The sequence below is a fragment of the Urocampus carinirostris genome, chromosome 20 (genome assembly GCF_059441175.1).
Source record: "Urocampus carinirostris isolate Australia breed hairy pipefish chromosome 20, RoL_Ucar_1.0, whole genome shotgun sequence".
In the NCBI taxonomy this organism is placed as follows: Eukaryota; Metazoa; Chordata; class Actinopteri; order Syngnathiformes; family Syngnathidae; genus Urocampus; species Urocampus carinirostris.
In genome coordinates, this window is record NC_142368.1 from 21,086,964 (window position 1) to 21,106,620 (window position 19,657).

At 40.3% G+C, this 19,657-nt stretch overlaps 1 protein-coding gene across 2 annotated transcripts in view; it reads right to left on the bottom strand.

Annotated features, from left to right (window-relative positions):
- Positions 1-18,039, bottom strand: part of LOC148346554 (connector enhancer of kinase suppressor of ras 3-like) — a 35,664-nt gene extending 17,625 nt beyond the window's left edge. For both annotated transcript variants that reach the window (XM_088325489.1, XM_088325488.1), the window contains exons 1-3: positions 17,855-18,039; positions 2,961-3,124; positions 2,689-2,891 (exon numbers count right to left, since the gene is read on the bottom strand). In XM_088325489.1, coding sequence (XP_088181615.1) covers positions 2,689-2,891; positions 2,961-3,124; positions 17,855-17,906 — 419 coding nt within the window. In that variant the 5' untranslated portion in view covers positions 17,907-18,039. The remainder of the gene's footprint in view (positions 1-2,688; positions 2,892-2,960; positions 3,125-17,854) is intronic.
- Positions 18,040-19,657: the final 1,618 nt, after the last annotated feature.

Here is a 19,657-nt window from a genome sequence, read left to right on the forward strand (position 1 = left end):
TTTTCTTGGCTGGGTTTAGCCTCATGTCACTTGCATGAAAGCAGGTTAAATTTTGCTTGGCTCGGATACTGTGGTGATTAATTCCCTCCAGCTAGCTTGCTCCTGAACAGGCTAACAACTAGGCTAAGATTATCCCCAAAGATACCTCTGTCACTTCTACTGTCTCACAGGTGGAAAATAATGGGTTTTATAAAAGCCCACCTTCCTCAAAAGATTTCTTTCTTTGGATATACACAATTCACATAGGTAACCCTTTTTTCACTTTGAAATGGTGAATTTCTCCAAGAGGTGAGAGATTTTCATGTCTGAAAATACAAGATTTTGTTTTTATTTAAAAAAGCTGTATTTTTTTTATTGGTCGGAGTTTTTTAAGGGGAGAAAGGTAGTATTCCGTACAGAGGTAGTGTTGGTGAGTAAGCTTGCTTCCCTTTTAACTTCATCATGCAAGAAAAAAATCACATTCCAATGACGAATACCATTGATTGTATACAATTGTATTTTGTTATTATCTTCTTAGAAAATTTTGAAAAACACTTAAATTAACACTTATCAGAAAATTTTCCTTATTTTTTAAAACAATTTTTCTTCCTATATTTCTAACATATTTTTAAATATATTCTTATTTCACGATAGAAAAGTAAGTTTAATTTTAATAAAAAATATATTTTGCTAAAAACCATTTGAAATGTAATAAAATAAGTCAAATGCTAAATTAAAAGATTTTGAGTAAAATTATCTGGAAATAGACTTTGATGTACTTTATGTATGTGGAGTGATATTTTGGACAAAAATGTAACATATTTTTAGAAAAACTGAAACAAAATTAATGTTGAGAACAAAAATAGCGGTTTGATTTTCATGATTATAAGGCACACATAAAAGGTTTCAATTTTCTTCAAAATATCTGGTGCGCCCTGTCAGTGTGTCTGGGATTTTCGAAGGCGGACGTAGTAGAGGACACCATGAGAAAGATAAAGGAGATAGTGTGGGCGTTAATTGTATGCTTTATGCAGAACATCCTCACCAATATTAGCCTTTTAGTACTAACTAAACCACCTATAGTCTAGACCAGGGTTCAGCAACCAATGGCATGCGTGCCAGCAGTGTCACGCGAGGGGTTAACCAGTGGCAAGCGAGCGCACGGCAAAATAATAATGACTTTTTAATGGGCATTTTTAGGTGAAATTTAGACATTTTCAGTTGCGCTTTACGGTACCGCCCTTCCTCCTCTGCTCCGTGTGTGAGCGTGTCTGCGCCGGGCCTCGCAGAGGAGGAATAATCTGTGTTTTAGCCCAGCCACAGAAACTCCGGCGCGCGATAAATGAACGAATCACAACAGCTCTTCCAGCAAAAAAATCTCGTTCTTTTCAGCCAGCGTGGACAGATGACTGAGGCTTTGTGCAAAAAATGACCCTGCTATTTGTGCATGATGCCTCGAGAGCGTTGTACCTTGCACGTCAAGTGTTAAGCGTCATTATGAGACGAAACATGAACATAAATTCAAGGCAGAGACATTAAAACGCGCTGTGTCCAGGTATGGCAAACAAACAAAGACCCTGAAAACATTTGTCACTGCTACAAACACCACCACTGAAGCAAACTATCACATTGCTCACCACATGGCAAAGCACGGAAAACCATTTACTGATGGCAAAAATATTAAAGGTGTGTGTGTGTTTCGAGTTTTGATAGTTTCTAAAATAAGATTTTATTGAATGGTATGGTAGCAGTCCATATCACTTGATTTTGATTGTAGTTCATTGTTGATGAAGAATAGTTGAAGTCATGGATGTCTACAGGCCTTTCCACATGTTGGTCACAGTCATTTTTTAGTTTGTTGATGAACAAGAATAGTGGAAGATAAATTGGCCAGTTATACAGTTTCAATGTATATCCATGTTGTATATTCGGACTGGTGTAAAATGAAAGCTCTGTTGGATATGAAAAAAATTGTTGTGCGAGTCATTAATCTTGGTGTGGCACACTGATTTACAAAGACATTTAAAAATGTTGCTGACCCCTGGTCAAGACCCACTAAATCGATAAACATCTGCTTTCACTTTGCAAGGTATCTAAGCTCCTCTGGCGACATAATTGGGTACTGTAGCTCCCGACCACTCCAAGCAGCCAAATCCAACCTTCTATTTCCTGGCCATCTTCCTTGTGTACTGTATGTACATACAGTATATATATTCAGTGGAAAATGTTAAGAATGTTTGTTTCATGCTTTTCTTCCTGCATATCACTTCCCACTATCAAACATTTTTGAAAAAGAGCAACTGGGTAAAGACAAAGAGCCGTATGCGGCTCCATAGCTGCCTGTTCCCAAACCCTGCCCTACGACCCAATGTGTCAATCTTGGTCATTTTCTGAGGTCTTAAAACAAAGGGAAGGCAACTAAAACTAAACTAAAAGATTGTTTATAGAAATGTACATGTTGGTAGAAAATACATTATTGGGACTTTGACTCATATAATGAATCGTACTGTATATTTTGATTCTTGTGATATTTGGTGAAATCGCTCCTTTGACAATACAAGACATGAAAGGTTGAAATTGTTTTGAGACCTCCGTGCCACTAAGTGGCACCGGATTGGTATTGATGTAAGACTAAGATAAACTTCTTAACCATGTGTATCACTTTGACACATCCAGTATGGAGGACATTTGGTAGTAATCTCAACAAACCTGTCCATCCAGGCCAGCAGACTCTTGGCGACGGCAATGAGCTCCACCACGGCAGTCAGGAAGTCATTAGAGGGCCTGTGTGCAACACCACTTGGGTAGGCCGGGTCCTTCCGGCGCCGGGAGACGGCCCCGCTCAGGTCTCGGTAGGCAAGCCTCATCTTTCCCACCAAGGTCTTCAGGTTGTCTGACTCCACACCGTTGTTCTGAAGTGAGAATGACAATAAGCTCACTTGGGACACCAAAAATACTGTAAAGTAATCCGGAGGGCGTACCAGCGCACACAAAAGGTCAATGGCCTCCAGTAGGAGCTCCTGATGTCCGACTCTGAACACGCCCAGCGTGGTCAGTTCCTGATGCGTTATTGTCAGAAGCTTTGCGCCATCCACCTGCTGCAGCCTAAAGGATGGGAGGTACTGTTGCAGGCTGTCGTCCAGACCTAGACAACAAAAACAAGGCGCTTACTTAACTCATTCAATGATAGATGTTTCTCTCAGATAGGAAAGGCAGGTGCAAGCCAATTTACGCCATTGTGACATATTTTTGAAGACCCACAAAAAATTTAGTTCTGTATCTATATAGCAGGGGTTGGGAACCTTTTTGAACCAAACAACCATAATAGCAGAATATTTGGATAGATTTTTTTCAACAGACACATACAATATATTTTAAGACAAATTTTGGCAAAACCACCAATCCCGCTATCCAGACAAAGTCTAATTTTACAGCGCATTTTATTTCACTGTGTGATGTTGGATGATTTGATATTTTTTGGGGAATAAGAAAAATCCCAGAACCTGTGTGCCATATCAATAAATATACTACTTTAAACTAATCTCCCCACTGCAATTACTTAAGATCGTTTTCATAAATAATGGTTTCAAAACAAGGTGCAGAGTTAATTTGTAAAGATTTCACAAAATATTGCAAATAAGGATAATGTCCTATTTACCTTCGGTGCAGAGAGAAGTGTGCCGTGTGCATAGCTCAGCCCACCTCTACTGCTCACCCAATCAAATTGTTCTGTGTGCTTGGCTGCCGTTTCTGGCTGTCCACAGTTTTTTGTGGTTCTCATCATAAAGTGTCTCAATAGTAAACCTAAGTTGTTTAATGAGCTTCCAAATAAAGGATTCCTTAGCGACGTACAGCCACAACGGGGTCTGTTGGTGTGACACCCTGACTGTAAACTGTAGTGGGAAGTATACTTGTTACGTACTTGACCAATGCATTCTTACTGTAAGCTTTACGTCAGCTATGCACGCACTAGACTTGACTCCACGCTTGTCAGAATGTAGTGAAATGTATTTATTCAGCCAGTATAAACCATAAACATGATATATACAAGAAATCATTTGACACGCAAACTCTCAATAATGGTTATATAATAGATGTAAAAGAATAGAGTAAAAAAGATATTGTAGTGTATAATACAAGGTAATTACCGTATTTTCCGCACTATAAGGCGCACCGGGTTATAGGGCGCACCCCGAAAAAATAGTTTTTGGTCCTATTTTTGACATAGATAAGACGCACCGGATTATAAGGCGTTACAATGGGAACGTCGACAAAACAGTCAGATAGTTCAGTCCAACTTATTACCCCCTTAACATTCCGAAAGCTTGCAAAGACGCATATACGTGTCGAGAACACGTGCGGATGCGGTGTCCGTACGATGTCACTCAAATGCATCGTTCCATCATTCAGAAGGTTAAAGTCTTGGGATTCAAGAAATGCCAACCATTCCTTATTATCTATTTTCTTTTTCGCTCGCAACTTTACTGTGCATATGACAATAAACACTTGGAATTGAGTTTAATTTAAAAATAGACACTCCATTCCATCCATTATCTGCACCGCTTATCACAGAAACATCGAGTTCAGTCTGAAACAAGATACAGGGACAATATAAAATCCGGAGTAGCTCACCGAAGTTGTTGTGTTCATAATAATGTGCAGCCAATGTCCTCTTATATCCGTGAGGGTAGTAAATCCAGGAGAATACAATATTTACAAATACAGAATAGAAAAAAAATGCTTTCTCTATGCCGTCAGCCACATGCTATTCACATTCATCTTTTTCGGCCAATTGCGGCTTTGTTTCGCCGTTTAAGCCAATGCCAGCCTGTAAATGATAAAAAGGATCCGCCCCTTGGCCTCCGAATAACTTTAGCCAATAGTGATCGATTCAACTGATGATTGACACATCTTTTTCGGCCAATTGCAGGCTTTGTTTGCCGTTTAAGCCAATGCCAGCCTGTAAATGAAATAAAGGATCCGCCTCTTGAACTCCGAATAACTTTAGCCAATAGTGATCGATTCAAATGATGATTGACACATTGGTTAGCCAATGAAACGCCGGTAAATAAATCCCAGCATACACCGTGTACTACTTGGCGTTCGGGGGAAAATCTAGTCGGCGGCTGCAAGTTAGTTGGAAAACTTTACAATTTTAAAATTGATCCATAAATAAGGCGCACTGTATTATAAGGCGCATGGTCAGCTTTTGAAAAAAATAAAGGCTTTTAGGTGCGCCTTATAGTGCGGAAAATACGGTATATAGAATAGTTTAAAAAGAAAGAATATGTAAATAACAAGACTAGAGTAGAATAGGTCGGAGGAACGGCGTTGGCATAATAATACTATACACAATAACCTAATCATTTCTCGTTGAACATGCGAATAGCGGAAGGGTAAAAACTCTCTTTAAGACGTGAAGTCTTGCTCCTAATGGAGCGAAGACAGCGACCGGATGGCAGGTAATCAAAGTACCTGTGAGCAGGGTGACTGCGATCGTCCATAATTTTTAGTGTCCGTTTTCTCATTCGTTCGATGTAGACACTGTGCAGGGACGGAAGGCCAGTACCTATTTTTTCATCTGCCGTCCTCACTACTAATTCCATCTTTGACAATTCTTTCTGATCGACGCGACCAAACCAAACTGTGATTGACCTAGTTAAAACGGATTTAATGATAGCACGATAAAAATTGACTAGAATGAATTGACGGACTCCGAATGATTTGAGTTGACAAAGGAAGTAGAGCCTTTGTCTGGCTGACTTTAGAATATCAATAGCATTGACAGTCCATGTGAGGTTAGCTGACAAGTAAGTACCTAGAAACTTGAATGAATGGACCAGTTCGACCTCACTACCATTAATTAACAGTGGCACATGCAGAGGAGGCTTAGTACGGAAATCTATTATCATCTCCTTAGTTTTACCTACATTCAATAACAGATTACTCTGCTTTGGATTAGATTTGCATGAGTATCCTTTAATCTCTGAGCCATATGTACTCATGGAAAGAGTCATATGTGGCTCGCAAGCCATCGGTTACCGAGCCCTGTTATATAGGCCTACAACATATGAAAAGAAGCTTGAACCCTCAACTTACATTAGAAAAAAAAAGTATGTTTCTAGCGTTTACCATTAGTTTAACATTACAAGTTTCTTGAAAATACTTGTTTCCAAGAAATTGCTAAAAAGATAATAGTTGCCGGCATTTTGGGATGAAAATTTGCTTTCTTAATAACATTTTTCGGTAGGCCCAATCAACATCTATCAATCCATCATGTAGGTTTCCTTCATCCTCCCTAAATAAGTCCTGCTCATGCAATTTTTATTCCTTGGCGGGAAAAGTAGCAAAATTTCCCTACGGGGATGAATAAAGTATCTATCTATCTATCTAAACAAAAGTATTCCTTTGAATTCAAGTGACTTGACGTGACCTTGAGGGCAGCATTGCCTGGTGTGGTGGCGCCTGTCCACAGCAGACCCTCAACTTTGACCCCCAACACACAAGCGGCAGATAATAAGTGGTCAGCTTATGCCTGACCTCACAATGGCTAACTGTTGTGCTTCATTTTGGAGTAATACTATTGTTTTTTTAAGATACCGTATTTTCCGCACTATAGGGCGCACCCCCAAAAAATAGTTTTTGGTCCTATATCTTCCATAGATAAGGGGCCGGTCACACAGCCGTTTGCGGCTGAATCACGGCTAAAATTTTGCGGTTTATTTTTGCCCGTGGTTGCCCGGGATGGAAAATGCGCAAAATTGGCTAACCCGCTGTTCATCGGTGGTATGCCTGCAAAACAGACGCAGGCGACTGTTCCGCTTCCTCATCGCGTCATTTTCTCGTGTGGACCACGGGTATAAAAGCTCCCGAGCCGGTGTTGTGCCCAAATCCGACTCCTACGCAACACCCACAAAGCCCCACCCCCTCGCGTGACTTTTTCATCCACGTCAACAGACGCATTTTGTAGAATACGATCGCACTTTATTGTTTATATAAACGCGTTATATAGACTAGGATCTCCCAATTGTTATAATTAGCTCGCTTTATAGTTTTAATAAGCGTTTTATATAGAATACGATCGCTTTCGTTGGAAGCGCAGCAGAATGCGCGTTCACGCGAGGGGGGGGGGAGGATTTTATATACGGTGTGCATTACTGTTCGATTACGTTCACAACAAACACAAAGACGGAGTGGATTAAGTTGTATTACATTTCCAACAAATGCAAGACGATGTGGTTTTAGTTATATGTTCGCCATTACATTCCCCAAAAGTGAGATAAAACGAGGTAAAGGTGGTTGCATTAGCGAGGGGAAGCAAATCTCGGCACCGGGCTGTAAGCAATCATAACCGCACAAGACACAATCCCGTGAAGATCAAGATTTCAAGCTATGGCATCATTTTTATTTTATTATCTTGAAAAGAAATGCCTATGAATAAAAATGTATTAAGACGAGATCACTACGCTGACGGGGGGGGGGGGGGGGGGGGGGGTTAAGGGTGATTGTTCTATCTTCTTTATTCATTGTCCATTATCGATCAGTTCATAATACGCTACAAAGATTAGGAGATTAGGACTCCTACTCTCAACCAAAAGGCCAAGCTAAGGTCCCAGAATTAAAGCCTTGCTGCGAATGCACCGAAAGATTTATTCGAAATGAAGAGAAACTACGCTGACGGGGATCCATGTTCACCCCCTTGACGTCACAAGCACAAATGACGTGTCCTCGGCAAATCGCGCTGTATATACGCGGAGAAAGGCGTTTGACTGTCACACGCGTAACACGCTAATTTTACGTAATAACACCGCGATACAGGCGCAGAACATGCTATTACCATGCTCCACCCACGATTACCCGCTGAAATTTCCCGTCCTACCCATGTGTAACCACGCCCTGGCCGCGGCCAGAGCACGTCGTTCCGCGTCATTTCCGCGTCATTACTTCGTGTTGACCACGTGTGCAGCACGCGGTTTAACACGTGCTCAAACTTTTGAGCAGCTCAAAAGTTTTGAACGCGGCCAACCACGTGAAAATTTCCGACCGCGAGTAAAGCACTGCTCTATCTCGTCTATATGGCGGTGTCAAAACGTCCGACAGCGCCCAACAGCATCTGCTTCACGGCCAGAAATTTCGAGCCGTGGTTCAGCCTCAATACGCTCGTGAAAGGCTGTGTACCCGCGCTCTGAGGAATTGAGCAGCGCAAAACTTTATCGCGCTGCCACCCGCGCGCAAATTTCCGACCTCGCGTTAAGCACTGCTGTATCTCGTCTGAATGGCGAACTCAATGCGTCCAATAGCGTCCGCCTCAAAGGCAGAAATTTCTGGCCGTGATTCAGCCGTAAATGTCTGTGTGACCGGCCCCTAAGGCGCACCGGATTATAAGGCGCTACAATGGGAACGTCGACAAAACAGTCAGATAGTTCAGTCAAACTTATTACCCCCTTAACATTCCCAAAGCTTGCAAAGACGCAAATAAGTGTCGTAGACACGTGCGGATGCGGTTTCCGTACGATGTCACTTAAATGCGTCATTTCAAATATCATTCGGAAGGTTGAAGTCTTGGGATTCAAGAAATGCCAAACATTTCTATGTTTCTATTTTCTTTTTCGCTTACAACTTTACTGTGCATATGACAATAAACACTTGGAATGAGTTTAATTCACTCAACTCATCACAGCAACATCAAGATCGTTCTAAAACAAAATACCGGGAAAATATAAAGCCGCATAGCTCACCTAAGTTCTCACGTATAATAATGATACGCAATCATGGTCTTCTTACAACCGTGAGTGAAGTAAATCCAGGAGAGTAGAATATTTACAAATACAGACTAATGAAACATGTTTCTTTATGGCGTACTGTAGCAAGCTTGCTACACCATTGCTAAACTCGGCCGATTGCAGGGTTTGTTTTGGCCATCTAGCCAATCCGAGGCTCCGAATAACTTCAGCCAATAGTGATCGATTCAAATGATGATTGACACATTGGTTAGCCAATGAAACGCCGGTATATAAATCCCAGCATACACCGCGGACTTGCTACGCCATTGCTAAACTCGGCCGATTGCAGGGTTTGTTTTGGCCATCTAGCCAATCCGAGGCTCCGAATAACTTCAGCCAAAAGTGATCGATTCAAATGATGATTGACACATTGGTTAGCCAATGAAACGCCGGTATATAAATCCCAGCATACACCACTCCACGTTCGGGGTAAAATCGAGTCGGCGGCTGATGAGTAAGTTGCGAGACCTTGCGAATTTAATATTGAGCCATAGATAAGGCGCACTGTGTTATAAGGCGCATGGTCAGCTTTTGAAAAAAAATTAAGACTTAGGTGCGCCTTATAGTGCGGAAAATACGGTACTAATTAAAGTTGAAAGTTAAAAAACACTCATTGGGTAGCACTGGTAACATTGGGGTGGCATTAGTTTGGGAGGTACAGCGCTCGTCTTGGGATCAAGAGGTCGCAGGTTTGGTTCCCGGCTCCTCCGTGTTTTAAGTCAAAGTGTCCTTGGGCATGACACGGAATCCCTAATGCCCTCGATAGCAGGTAGTTTCCTTGCATGGCTGACGCTGCCATCGGTTATCAGTGTGTAAAAGGGAAAAGTGTGAAGCACATTGTCATTGACTTGAAAAGCACTTTTACATTGACATTTTACACCAATGGTGTCAGAGTAAAACGGATGCAAGAGCCAAATAGAAAAATTGAAGGTACAACCCAGGGGTGATCGAATGTTGAAAACATTTTCAAGCTACGCAATATAATCTAGATCCTTAACTGGTCTGATATGAGCCCACACCATCCCAACCTGTAACCCAAATCTAGAAAAAAATCCTTTATTGTACTGAATAAAAAAAATTGTGCAGTTTACTTCAGAGATAGAACAAAATGACTAGCAAAACCAAATGATATTCCCTTTAATCCTCTATTAGTGGTATATTTTTAATGAAATCTAAAACCCTTCACTCAGTTGCTACAGCCATTTTCAATTTAACCAAATTCAATGAAAAAGTGCAACTACTGAGATGTATACATTTCAAATCATCTCAAAGTATCTAGTTTTAGTTGAGAAACCTCAGTCACTGAACCAAAATCTTAGTGGGGGTGGGTGTCTTTTCCATACGTAGCATTTGTTGTCCATACACTCAAAATAAATATTTAAACAAAAAAGTTTATTCAAAATGATTTAAATGCAGTTTCTTTCCCCTGATTAACTGATCAATAGGTAAATACCACAGATATATACAGAAAACTAGATAACATGCGTCTTTGAGCGGCTCCTAACTTATGACGAACGTTCAGAAAATAAAACGTCATGTTTAAATGAAAGCTTAAAACACACTTCTACTTTATACCATATGAATAACCTATATTTTATGTTGATAATATGTGTATTATTTGCCCTCGTGTAGGTTTTAGATGAGGCGATGGTGTCAAAATAGTCTGTAGTTTGCAATAGTCTTTGATCTGTGCAGCCCTCTGAGACTCTTTGTGATAAGGGCTATACAAATAAACTTTATTTGACATTTCGCCATGGTAAATATTTTCAAGTTACTCAAAAGTGATTTTCATACAACATGCAATTTTATGTGTTAAACGGTTTTTATACATTCCCCCAAAATGAGATACAAAGTCGTCTTAGTAACGTTTGCGTGAGTGACCAATGTTTGAGGGGGGCATATAGTTTGGTATTGGATATTATTGAATAGATCTCCCCCAAAAGTATGACTTATACTGGGGCTGTGACTTAAAACGCTTTTTCTTTCTTAATTATATATTTTTTGGCTGGTGCGACGTATACTCCGTAGCGACTTATAGTCTGGCAATTACGGTATAGTAGTACCTCTACTTACGAATTAAATTTGTCCCGGGAGTAGCTTCGTAACCACAAACAAAACTTTGTAAGTGTCACGGTTGCCCATTGCCCTCACTTGGCACCGCCTGTTTGGCGCCAGCTACAGCTCGTTGCCTGACTGGCTTCCCTCCTATTTAAGCTCAGTGCTGACTCACGCCTTGTCAGTCCGCCAGCGAAGCTCTGCACGCGCAATACGTGCGTTTTGTCCGGTATTCTGCTTGTGTATCCTGTCCGGTATCCATCCCGTCTATCACGTCCTGTTTGATATCTGACTCCAAGTCCCCAGTGCCTGGCATCGATCGGGTCTGTCTCGTCCTTTTCTGACTCCAGTCTCCCGTATCGGGTATCAATCCCGTCTATCTCGTCCTGTTTGATATCTGAATCCAGTCCCCAGTGTCTGGTATCTATCCCGTCTGTCTCGTCCTGTCTGATATCTTGCTACAGTCTGCAGAATCAGGTATCGATTCCGCCTGTGTCATCCTGTCAGATATCTTGCGCCAGTCTCCAGTATCGATCCAATCTGTCTCATTATGTCTGATATCTCACCCCAGTCTCTAGTATCCGGTATCGATCCAGTCTGTCCGGTATCTGCTCGTGTATCTGGTATCGACCCAGTCTGTCCCTTCCTGTCCGGTATCGACCCAGTCTGTCCGGTATCTGCTCGTGTATCTGGAATCGATCTTGTCGGCCTCTGGCTTCCTGTTTTTCTACACCGGACTTCTGTCTTACTTCTTCCGCCCAGCGATCGCCGAATCACGGGCGTTTGTGTTAACGTGCATGACTGCCCCATTCCAGTAAAATAAAGCTCGTGTGAAAACGTTACGCATCTGGGTTCTCCTCCTATCCTGGTTCTGACAGTAAGTACAGACGTATTTTGTATGTACAGTAAAATGCGCTAAAGTACAGTCAATTTTTTGATAAAAGATTTTTGATCATAAAAGAGCATAAAAATAAAACAAATACATGTTAAAATTAGATTACCGCACAATAAACGAGAGGCATGTAATGTAAAAAGTATAACAGGGGATATTGTAATGGTGGTCTGTGCAACCTTCTGAGACTATTTGTGATTAAGGCCTACTTAAATAAATATGACTTGACTTTAAAAAGCATGGAAAGATTCATCGTGCTGTGTTTTTTGGTTCCTTTTGAGTTCATGTAAATGTTTGTATTTTGTTTTGTAAAGTGCTGCACTATATGCTTTTATATGAGTGGTTAATACTTTTGTAAACATATTGAGTATTTGTCCTAAAACAAACAAATTCAGTGTGGGCACCAAATGGCAGATGTGAAAGGGTCACAGGTGTTAAAATTTCAGCGGCGATGAGCAGCGTGTGTTCGTCGACAGACAACAGATGGCTGACACTTGCTCTGCAGGAGCGCGTCCAACATTCCCACAAACTAAAGTGCCGATGGAGCACTTTTTCATTGGACTTGTTGAAAATCCGACAACAATGGTACAAAACAGCAACCTTCTACTGTAAAGGGTTTGCTCGTACACCATTACCGTGGCCAAATGTAAGCACTTTTCAAGCACTTTCAAGGCCAATTTTTCAAAAGAATGTTTTTATTGTTGCCTGATGACTAAAATAAAGTTGCTATCTTGCTGCTAGCGCATACTTAGTGCTAGTTTGAGTGTTTGCTATCGATGATTTACAATCTTTTTGTGTCAATGGGCTGCTATAAACTGTCATGAATTCTGCCATTTTGCTTCAACAATGCATGTGCAGCTAGGCTTTGTCACACTTGTTTACAAACACGGAAAGGGCTCGATGGGTTTTGGGTAATAATTGAGTTCAATACAAAAAAAAACTTATACAGACATAAAAAGGAGCTTGTTTGCATGTTTTTCAGAGGATCTGTGTCTAAAATTGTGAAAACAGAATTGTAAATCGTTAAAAAAAAAAAGATTTTATAATTTACTTATAGCAGTGAAGAGTTAATATTTGTATTTTATATTTCATTGTTCTGCATTTTCAGTTACTTTGTGTTGTTGTTTGACTTTAATTATGTTCAGTGAGTAAAACGTTTAAATAGTTATGTATTTTACATTTTTTGTAAATATGTGAATATCTTAATTTATATTTTCCATGTTTGCAGGGATCCCCTGCAAAACATGAATTTATTAATTACTAAATGATTTGGTGCATAAAGTTTATTACTATTGATAATAGATCATTTAAAAATGTATGTATATATATATATATATATATATATATATATATATATATATATATATATATATATATATATATATATATATATATATATATATATATATATATATATATATATATATATATATATATATATATATATATATATATATATATATATATATATATACACGAACACACACAAGGAGTCGCTTGGGAGCCGAAAAAGACGGCCCTTCTCTGTGAGCCGAGCTGGTTTTCTAAATAGAGCAGTCCTCTTGGGTGCGACCTGTAGGAGGCAGTGACGCTTCACATGACAACGCCATAATGACAAGCTACCAGAGCAGGCGTGTCGGCGACAATTTCACGCACTTAAAAAAAAAAGGTTTCTTCATTACTGGTGTTCAATAGAGAGCAATGCTAACAATTCACAGCATTTTTAGCACTTCACCCAAAATTCAAGCATTTTCCTGACCGAAAAAACTTAAAATTAAAATTCAAGCATTTTTAAGGATTTCCAGCACCCGTACGAACCCTGCGACGTTTCAGCGGCAAAATAAAACCATCAAATTAATTGCCGTTGGTTTGGCTGCTCGACACGCTAGTTAATAATTACTGAAGATCAACATGTAGCTCAAATCGACTACGCACGCCCGAGTGGAAACACGGTTGTGCTATTCATAGTCGCATGCTAGCCCTGACCTGCTCTATGGACCAAAAACATTCAACAGGAAGTCTTTCCTTGAGGCCGGCGTGCACCTTTTCTAGCAGGAAATGAGATTGTGTGGGCGACAGACACAAACACACGCCATTAGAAACAACAATAATGTCCTGTCTTTATCTAATGAATCTTCAAAATAGTTGGCAATGTAATTGTTTGTTACAGTAACAATTATATATATATATATATATATATATATATATATATATATATATATATATATACTGGACTGTCTCAGAAAATTAGAATATTGTGATAAAGTTCTTTATTTTCTGTAATGCAATTAAAAAAACAAAAATGTCATACATTCTGGATTCATTACACATCAACTGAACTATTTCAAGCCTTTTATTATTTGAATATTGCTGATTTTGGCTTACAGCTGAAAAAAACTCAAAAATCCTATCTCAAAATATTAGAATACTTCCTCAGACCAAGTAAAAAAAAAAATTTATAACAGCAAAACTAAATCAAACATTTGAAAATGTCCATTGATGCACTCAGTACTTGGTTGGGAATCCTTTTGCACGGATTACTGCATCAATCCGGCGTGGCATGGAGGCAATCAGCCTGTGGCATTGCTGAGGTGTTATTGATGCCCAGGATGCTTCGATAGCGGCCTTCAGCTCATTTGCATTTGTAGGTCTGGTGTCTTTTATCTTCTTCTTAACTATACCCCACAAATTCTCGATGGGGTTCAGGTCAGGGGAATTAGCAGGCCAATCAAGGACAGTGATGCCATGGTCAGTGCACCAGTTACTGGTGGTTTTGGCACTGTGGGCAGGTGCCAGATCATGCTGGAAAATGAAATCCTCATCTCCATAGAGCTTTTCAGCAGATGGAAGCATGTAGTGCTCTAAAATCTCTTGGTACACAGTTGCATTTACTCTGGACTTGATGAAACACAGTGGACCAACACCAGCAGCTGACATGGCTCCCCAAACCATTGCTGACTGTGGGAACTTCACACTGGATTTCAAGCAACTTGGATTTTGCTCCTCTCCAGCCTTTCTCCAGACTCTGGCGCCTTGACTTCCAAATGAAATGCAAAACTTGCTTTCGTCTGAAAAGAGGACTTTGGACCACTCTGCAACTGTCCAGTGCTTCTTCTCCATAGCCCAAGTCAGACGCTTCTTCCGTTGTCTTGAGTTCAGAAGTGACTTGACCATGGGAATACGGCTATTGTAGCCCATTTCCCGGACACGTCTGTGAACTGTGGCTTTTGATACCTGGACTCCAGCTTCAGCCCACTGTCTTTGAAGCTCCCCCAAATTCTGGAAGCGGCTCTTCTTCACAATTTTGTTAAGGCTGCGGTCATCTCTCTTGGTTGTGCAGCGTTTCCGGCCACATTTTTCCCTTCCAACAGACTTTTTGTGGATATGCTTTGAAACTGCACTCTGTGAACAGCCTGCTCTTTGAGAAATTTCTTTTTGTGTCTTACCCTCCTGATGGAGGTTATCAATGATGGTCCTCTGGACAGCAGTCAGATCAGCAGTCTTCCCCATACTTGTGATTTAGTTTACTGAACCAAGCTGAGTGTTTTTAAGGCTCAGGAAACCCTCGCAAGGTGTTTCGAGTTAATTAGATGATTTAGGTGATTAGTTGAATAGCCTACTTGTATACTTTTTCATGATATTCTAATATTTTGAGATAGGATTTTTGAGTTTTCTTAAGATGTAAGCCAAATTCAGCAATATTCAAATAATAAAAGGCTTGAAATAGTTCAGTTGATGTGTAATGAATCCAGAATGTATGACATTTTTGTTTTTTTAATTGCATTACAGAAAATAAAGAACTTTATCACAATATTCTAATTTTCTGAGACAGTCCAGTATATATGTTTGTCAAGTTCTGTACTTTCTGTACTGTTGTGTGCTGTGTTTTGGTTTTTCCAATAGATTTCACTCATGCTAATCTCATCTAGAGCGTTCTAATTTTGACAAGCACAGCATAGAGCATAGTGCATGCTAACAGTAAAAATGGTTCAGTTTATGAAGAACATAATCCCCATTGAAGTTGAACGTCAGGGTGTCACACCAACAGACCCCGTTTTGGCAGTACGTCGCTAAGGAATCTTTTATATGGGAGCCCATTAAATAATGTAAGTTCACTGTTTAGACACTTTATGACGAAAACCCACAGAAAATCTAAACAGCTAGAAACGCCAGTCAAACACATGGAGCAATTTGATTGGGTGAGCAGTAGGGGTGGGGTAAACTAAACACACAGCGCAAGTATTCACTTCTCTGTCCAGCACCATCCGCATCAAAGATAAATACTTCTGTATCCTTGTATGCAGTATCTTCTGACATTTTTACAAAAGAACTCTGCTTGCACCTTGTTTTAAAACAATTATTTATGAAGAAAATGAAGGTCAAAATGAGCTTCAACTAAGTAATTACGGGAGGGAGACAGGTTTAAAGTGGAATGTTTGATGAAATGGGACACAGGCTCTGGCAATTTTGTTCTATCCATCAATTTTCCTTTATCTTTAGTAGGGTCACGGGGGTGCTGGAGACCATCCCAGACATCTTTTTGGGCAGTGGGCAGGGGATACCCTGAACTGGTTGCCAGCGAGTTGTAGGGCACACAGACACAACTCACTCACTTGTTCACACCTAGGGACAATTTGCACCGGCAATTTAACCTGACATGCATTATGAAATGTGGAAGGAAACTGGAGTACTCGGAGAAAACCCATACAGGCACGACGAGAACATGCCGTAGCTGGATTTGAACCCTTGACCTCAGCATCGTTGGGCAACACGCTAGCCACCCAACCAATGTGGCACCCAGCATAATTCCGATTTCATAAATTTGACCAATTCATCTTCCCCATCCCTGCTGTACACTATTTGCTAAAAATTAATTTTCTTTAATTAAATCTGTATTCTAAAATCGTAATTTGAGAGTACATTCATGGGATCTGCCTCTTTTGGCCACACCGGAACCAGACAATAATCCTAATACAAGTAACGTGTGTGTGCACACGAACTTCTTTTGTTTGGGTTTCCCGCTCTTAAGAGTTCAGTTTCTCCACCCAATGAACAAACAAGATGCCACTAATGCTCATCCTTCCCATCTGAGTCCAAACCGCAGTTTCTTTGCGTTCTGAACTCCTTCCAAGTGGAAGTTACGATGCCCGATAATGCCACCCCCGTTAAACGACGCCACGACGTTGCTTGAAGGTTCGCCGGGCGAGTCGCCAACCAGTCCTAACACGCCAAACTTGCCTGGAGTCACGTGATCACATAAAGAAGTGTTAGTACAAAGCCCAAAGCCCAAAAATGACAAGTTTTTGGGGAGGCTGTTAGACAATAAACCCCATAACATGACCCACATTAAATAACTGATTATATTGAGCCAAGAAATGAAAACTTTGTGAACGGGTGATAATGAACTTGTAATACTACATTGACGTCACAGTTGGAATATTTAGCATACTGACAATACCTTCGGCCCATTTGTAAGCTAGCTACTTGCCCACTGTGACATTGGGAAAAGAACTGATGCAAAATATAGCTGGCGTTCTCAAAAGCACAAAAAAGAATCGCACTACGGATAGCCAAAGTGATCAAATGGCACAATTTTATGTTTTATTTACTACTCCAGGCCTCAAGCGTAGGGTTTTGCTGTCTCGGAGTAGCTGTTAGAGCAAGATTCTGGACAAATATATTATCTCCCTCTAGGTGAGGCTTATGTTGAAAAATTTAATATCTTGACCTACGAGTATTTAAATTGCAAATATAAGATGATGTGTTTTTGCTTATTTATAGACCAATATTCCCTTTTTTATCGCTAGGAGGCGCTAAATGTAAACACTGCCCCTTTAAGTTGGTTACTTGACCATTGAGTTTGGGAAAAGAACCTCCGCGAAATATACTTAACGTTCTTAAACACCGAGAATTACATATTAGATGTGGCGTAGTTAATAAGCATCTCAATAAACAATCCGTCGCTTAATTTGGAGCACTTGAACATTTTTAAGTCCCCCGAGTGTCCCTCACAAAATTAACGTTTTCGTGTTGAAAATAGCAACAAAAGATGTCGTTACAAGTAAACGACTAGGACCGAACGAATACAACAACGTTACAAAGCTTTTGTTTGAAGGGTATTTTTAGGTAACTTTAATTTTCTCACCTTTCATCCAGTCCAGAACTTGCTGGAAGGTCCACGAGCTCACGGACTCCATGTCGGACTCCTAAAAAGTCGAAACCCTCCTCGTCGAATGCAAACGATTTGGTTTGCACATGTTGCTGGGAACTGAGTGCTCGCCTCTCTCGCCCACTTTTAGGTGAGAGGAGAGTTCATGAGCGCAAGTGTTCAACTGTCCCAGGTTATGGAAGCTCCGCCCACTCAGGTCGCCGCTAATCACGTGACAGATCAAAATGGCACTTATCAGACTGCGACTACATTAAATGAAATGTTTATTGAATGTATTGTTGGATACATTAATCAAAACATGGCACAAAGAAAAAAACTAATGCTGAGAGTGAGCATGGCCAAATATGGTCACCTTACGCCCCCTCCCCTAAGGAAATTTGACAGATCTGTTTCTGCCAACCTTTGCTTAAAGGTTTGCACCGTAGTTGCACTAATAACCCGGTCAGGCAAAAAAAATCCAAATTTTTGGTATCCTGAAAGAAATAAAGTTTCCATGCAAGTTGCTGGTAGGTCTAGGCACCCGTAACTTATATCTGTGACCACGTAAACCATCAACACGACAGAACTCAAAAAATTGATCAAAAGGCACATCGATCATTCCATGCAGTACTTTGAACACAAAAATTAAATCAAATCGAATTCTACGGAGCTCCAAAAAGTCCAAGTTCAGTCTTTGTAGTCTTTCCGGATATGACAAGCTGTGCATCCCAGGTATCCGCTTCGTATACCGTCGTTGAACTCCTTCCAGTAGGTTAATGTCCTTGAGTAAGTAAGGGTTCCACACAACGCTGTTATATTCTAACCCGGGTCTAACATAAACGCAAAACATTCGAACTAAGAATGCTGGGTTCTTGTTGTAAAAGTGTCTGTAAATGTTTGATGCTATGTTATTGGCTTTGTTGGTAATTTTGGCGATATGCGTGATAAACTTTAGGTTTGAAGTAAGAGTGACACCCAGATCCTTATGTTCAGTAACAACATGCAAATCATCATCATTAATGTTATACAGCGAAACAGAACCATGAAAAAACGACTGTGCTAAGCATTTATGAGATGACAGTTGCAGTTGCCACTTTTCAGACCAAAGAAAAACTGATTTAATGTCATTTTGGAGAAAATCAATTGTTCCTGTAACCTGGGTTTTTGGTAGGAAAGCCGACAGTTTAGCATCATCGGCAAAAATTGAGATGTCACTACTTTGAATGGCCTCAGGTAGGTCGTTCACAAAACCAGAAATAATAATGGTCCTAGTACTGAGCCCTGCGGTACCCCACTACAAACTTCCGACCACGCTGAAAGAACATCCATTTTTATGCATTGTTTACGATTTGACAAATATGCAGTTATCCATTCAAGCAGTTTTCTATTAAAACCATAGCATTTCAGTTTTTGTAAAAGCTTGTTATGAGACACTTTATCAAAAGCCTTGCAAAAGTCTAAGTAAACAACATGACCAGCCATATTGTGAACAAAAAACATACTGGTAATATTATTCAAATGAGCTATTAAGTTAGTCATGGTAGAATGTCCGGACCTAAACCCATGTTGTTTAAACGTAAAAAGATTGTGCTCCTGTATAAATTTCCATATGGCATCTGAGATAATTTTCTCAAACACTTTACAGACGCAGCTAGTCAAGCTAACTGGTCTACAGTTGGCTGCACTTGTTGTGCTCCCCCCTTTAAAAATGGGTATGACAATAGCACTAAGCCAGTCCTCAGGCAGCTGTGAATCCTCAAAAGATCTAGAGAACAGGTAAAATAATGGTTCACTTAAAAA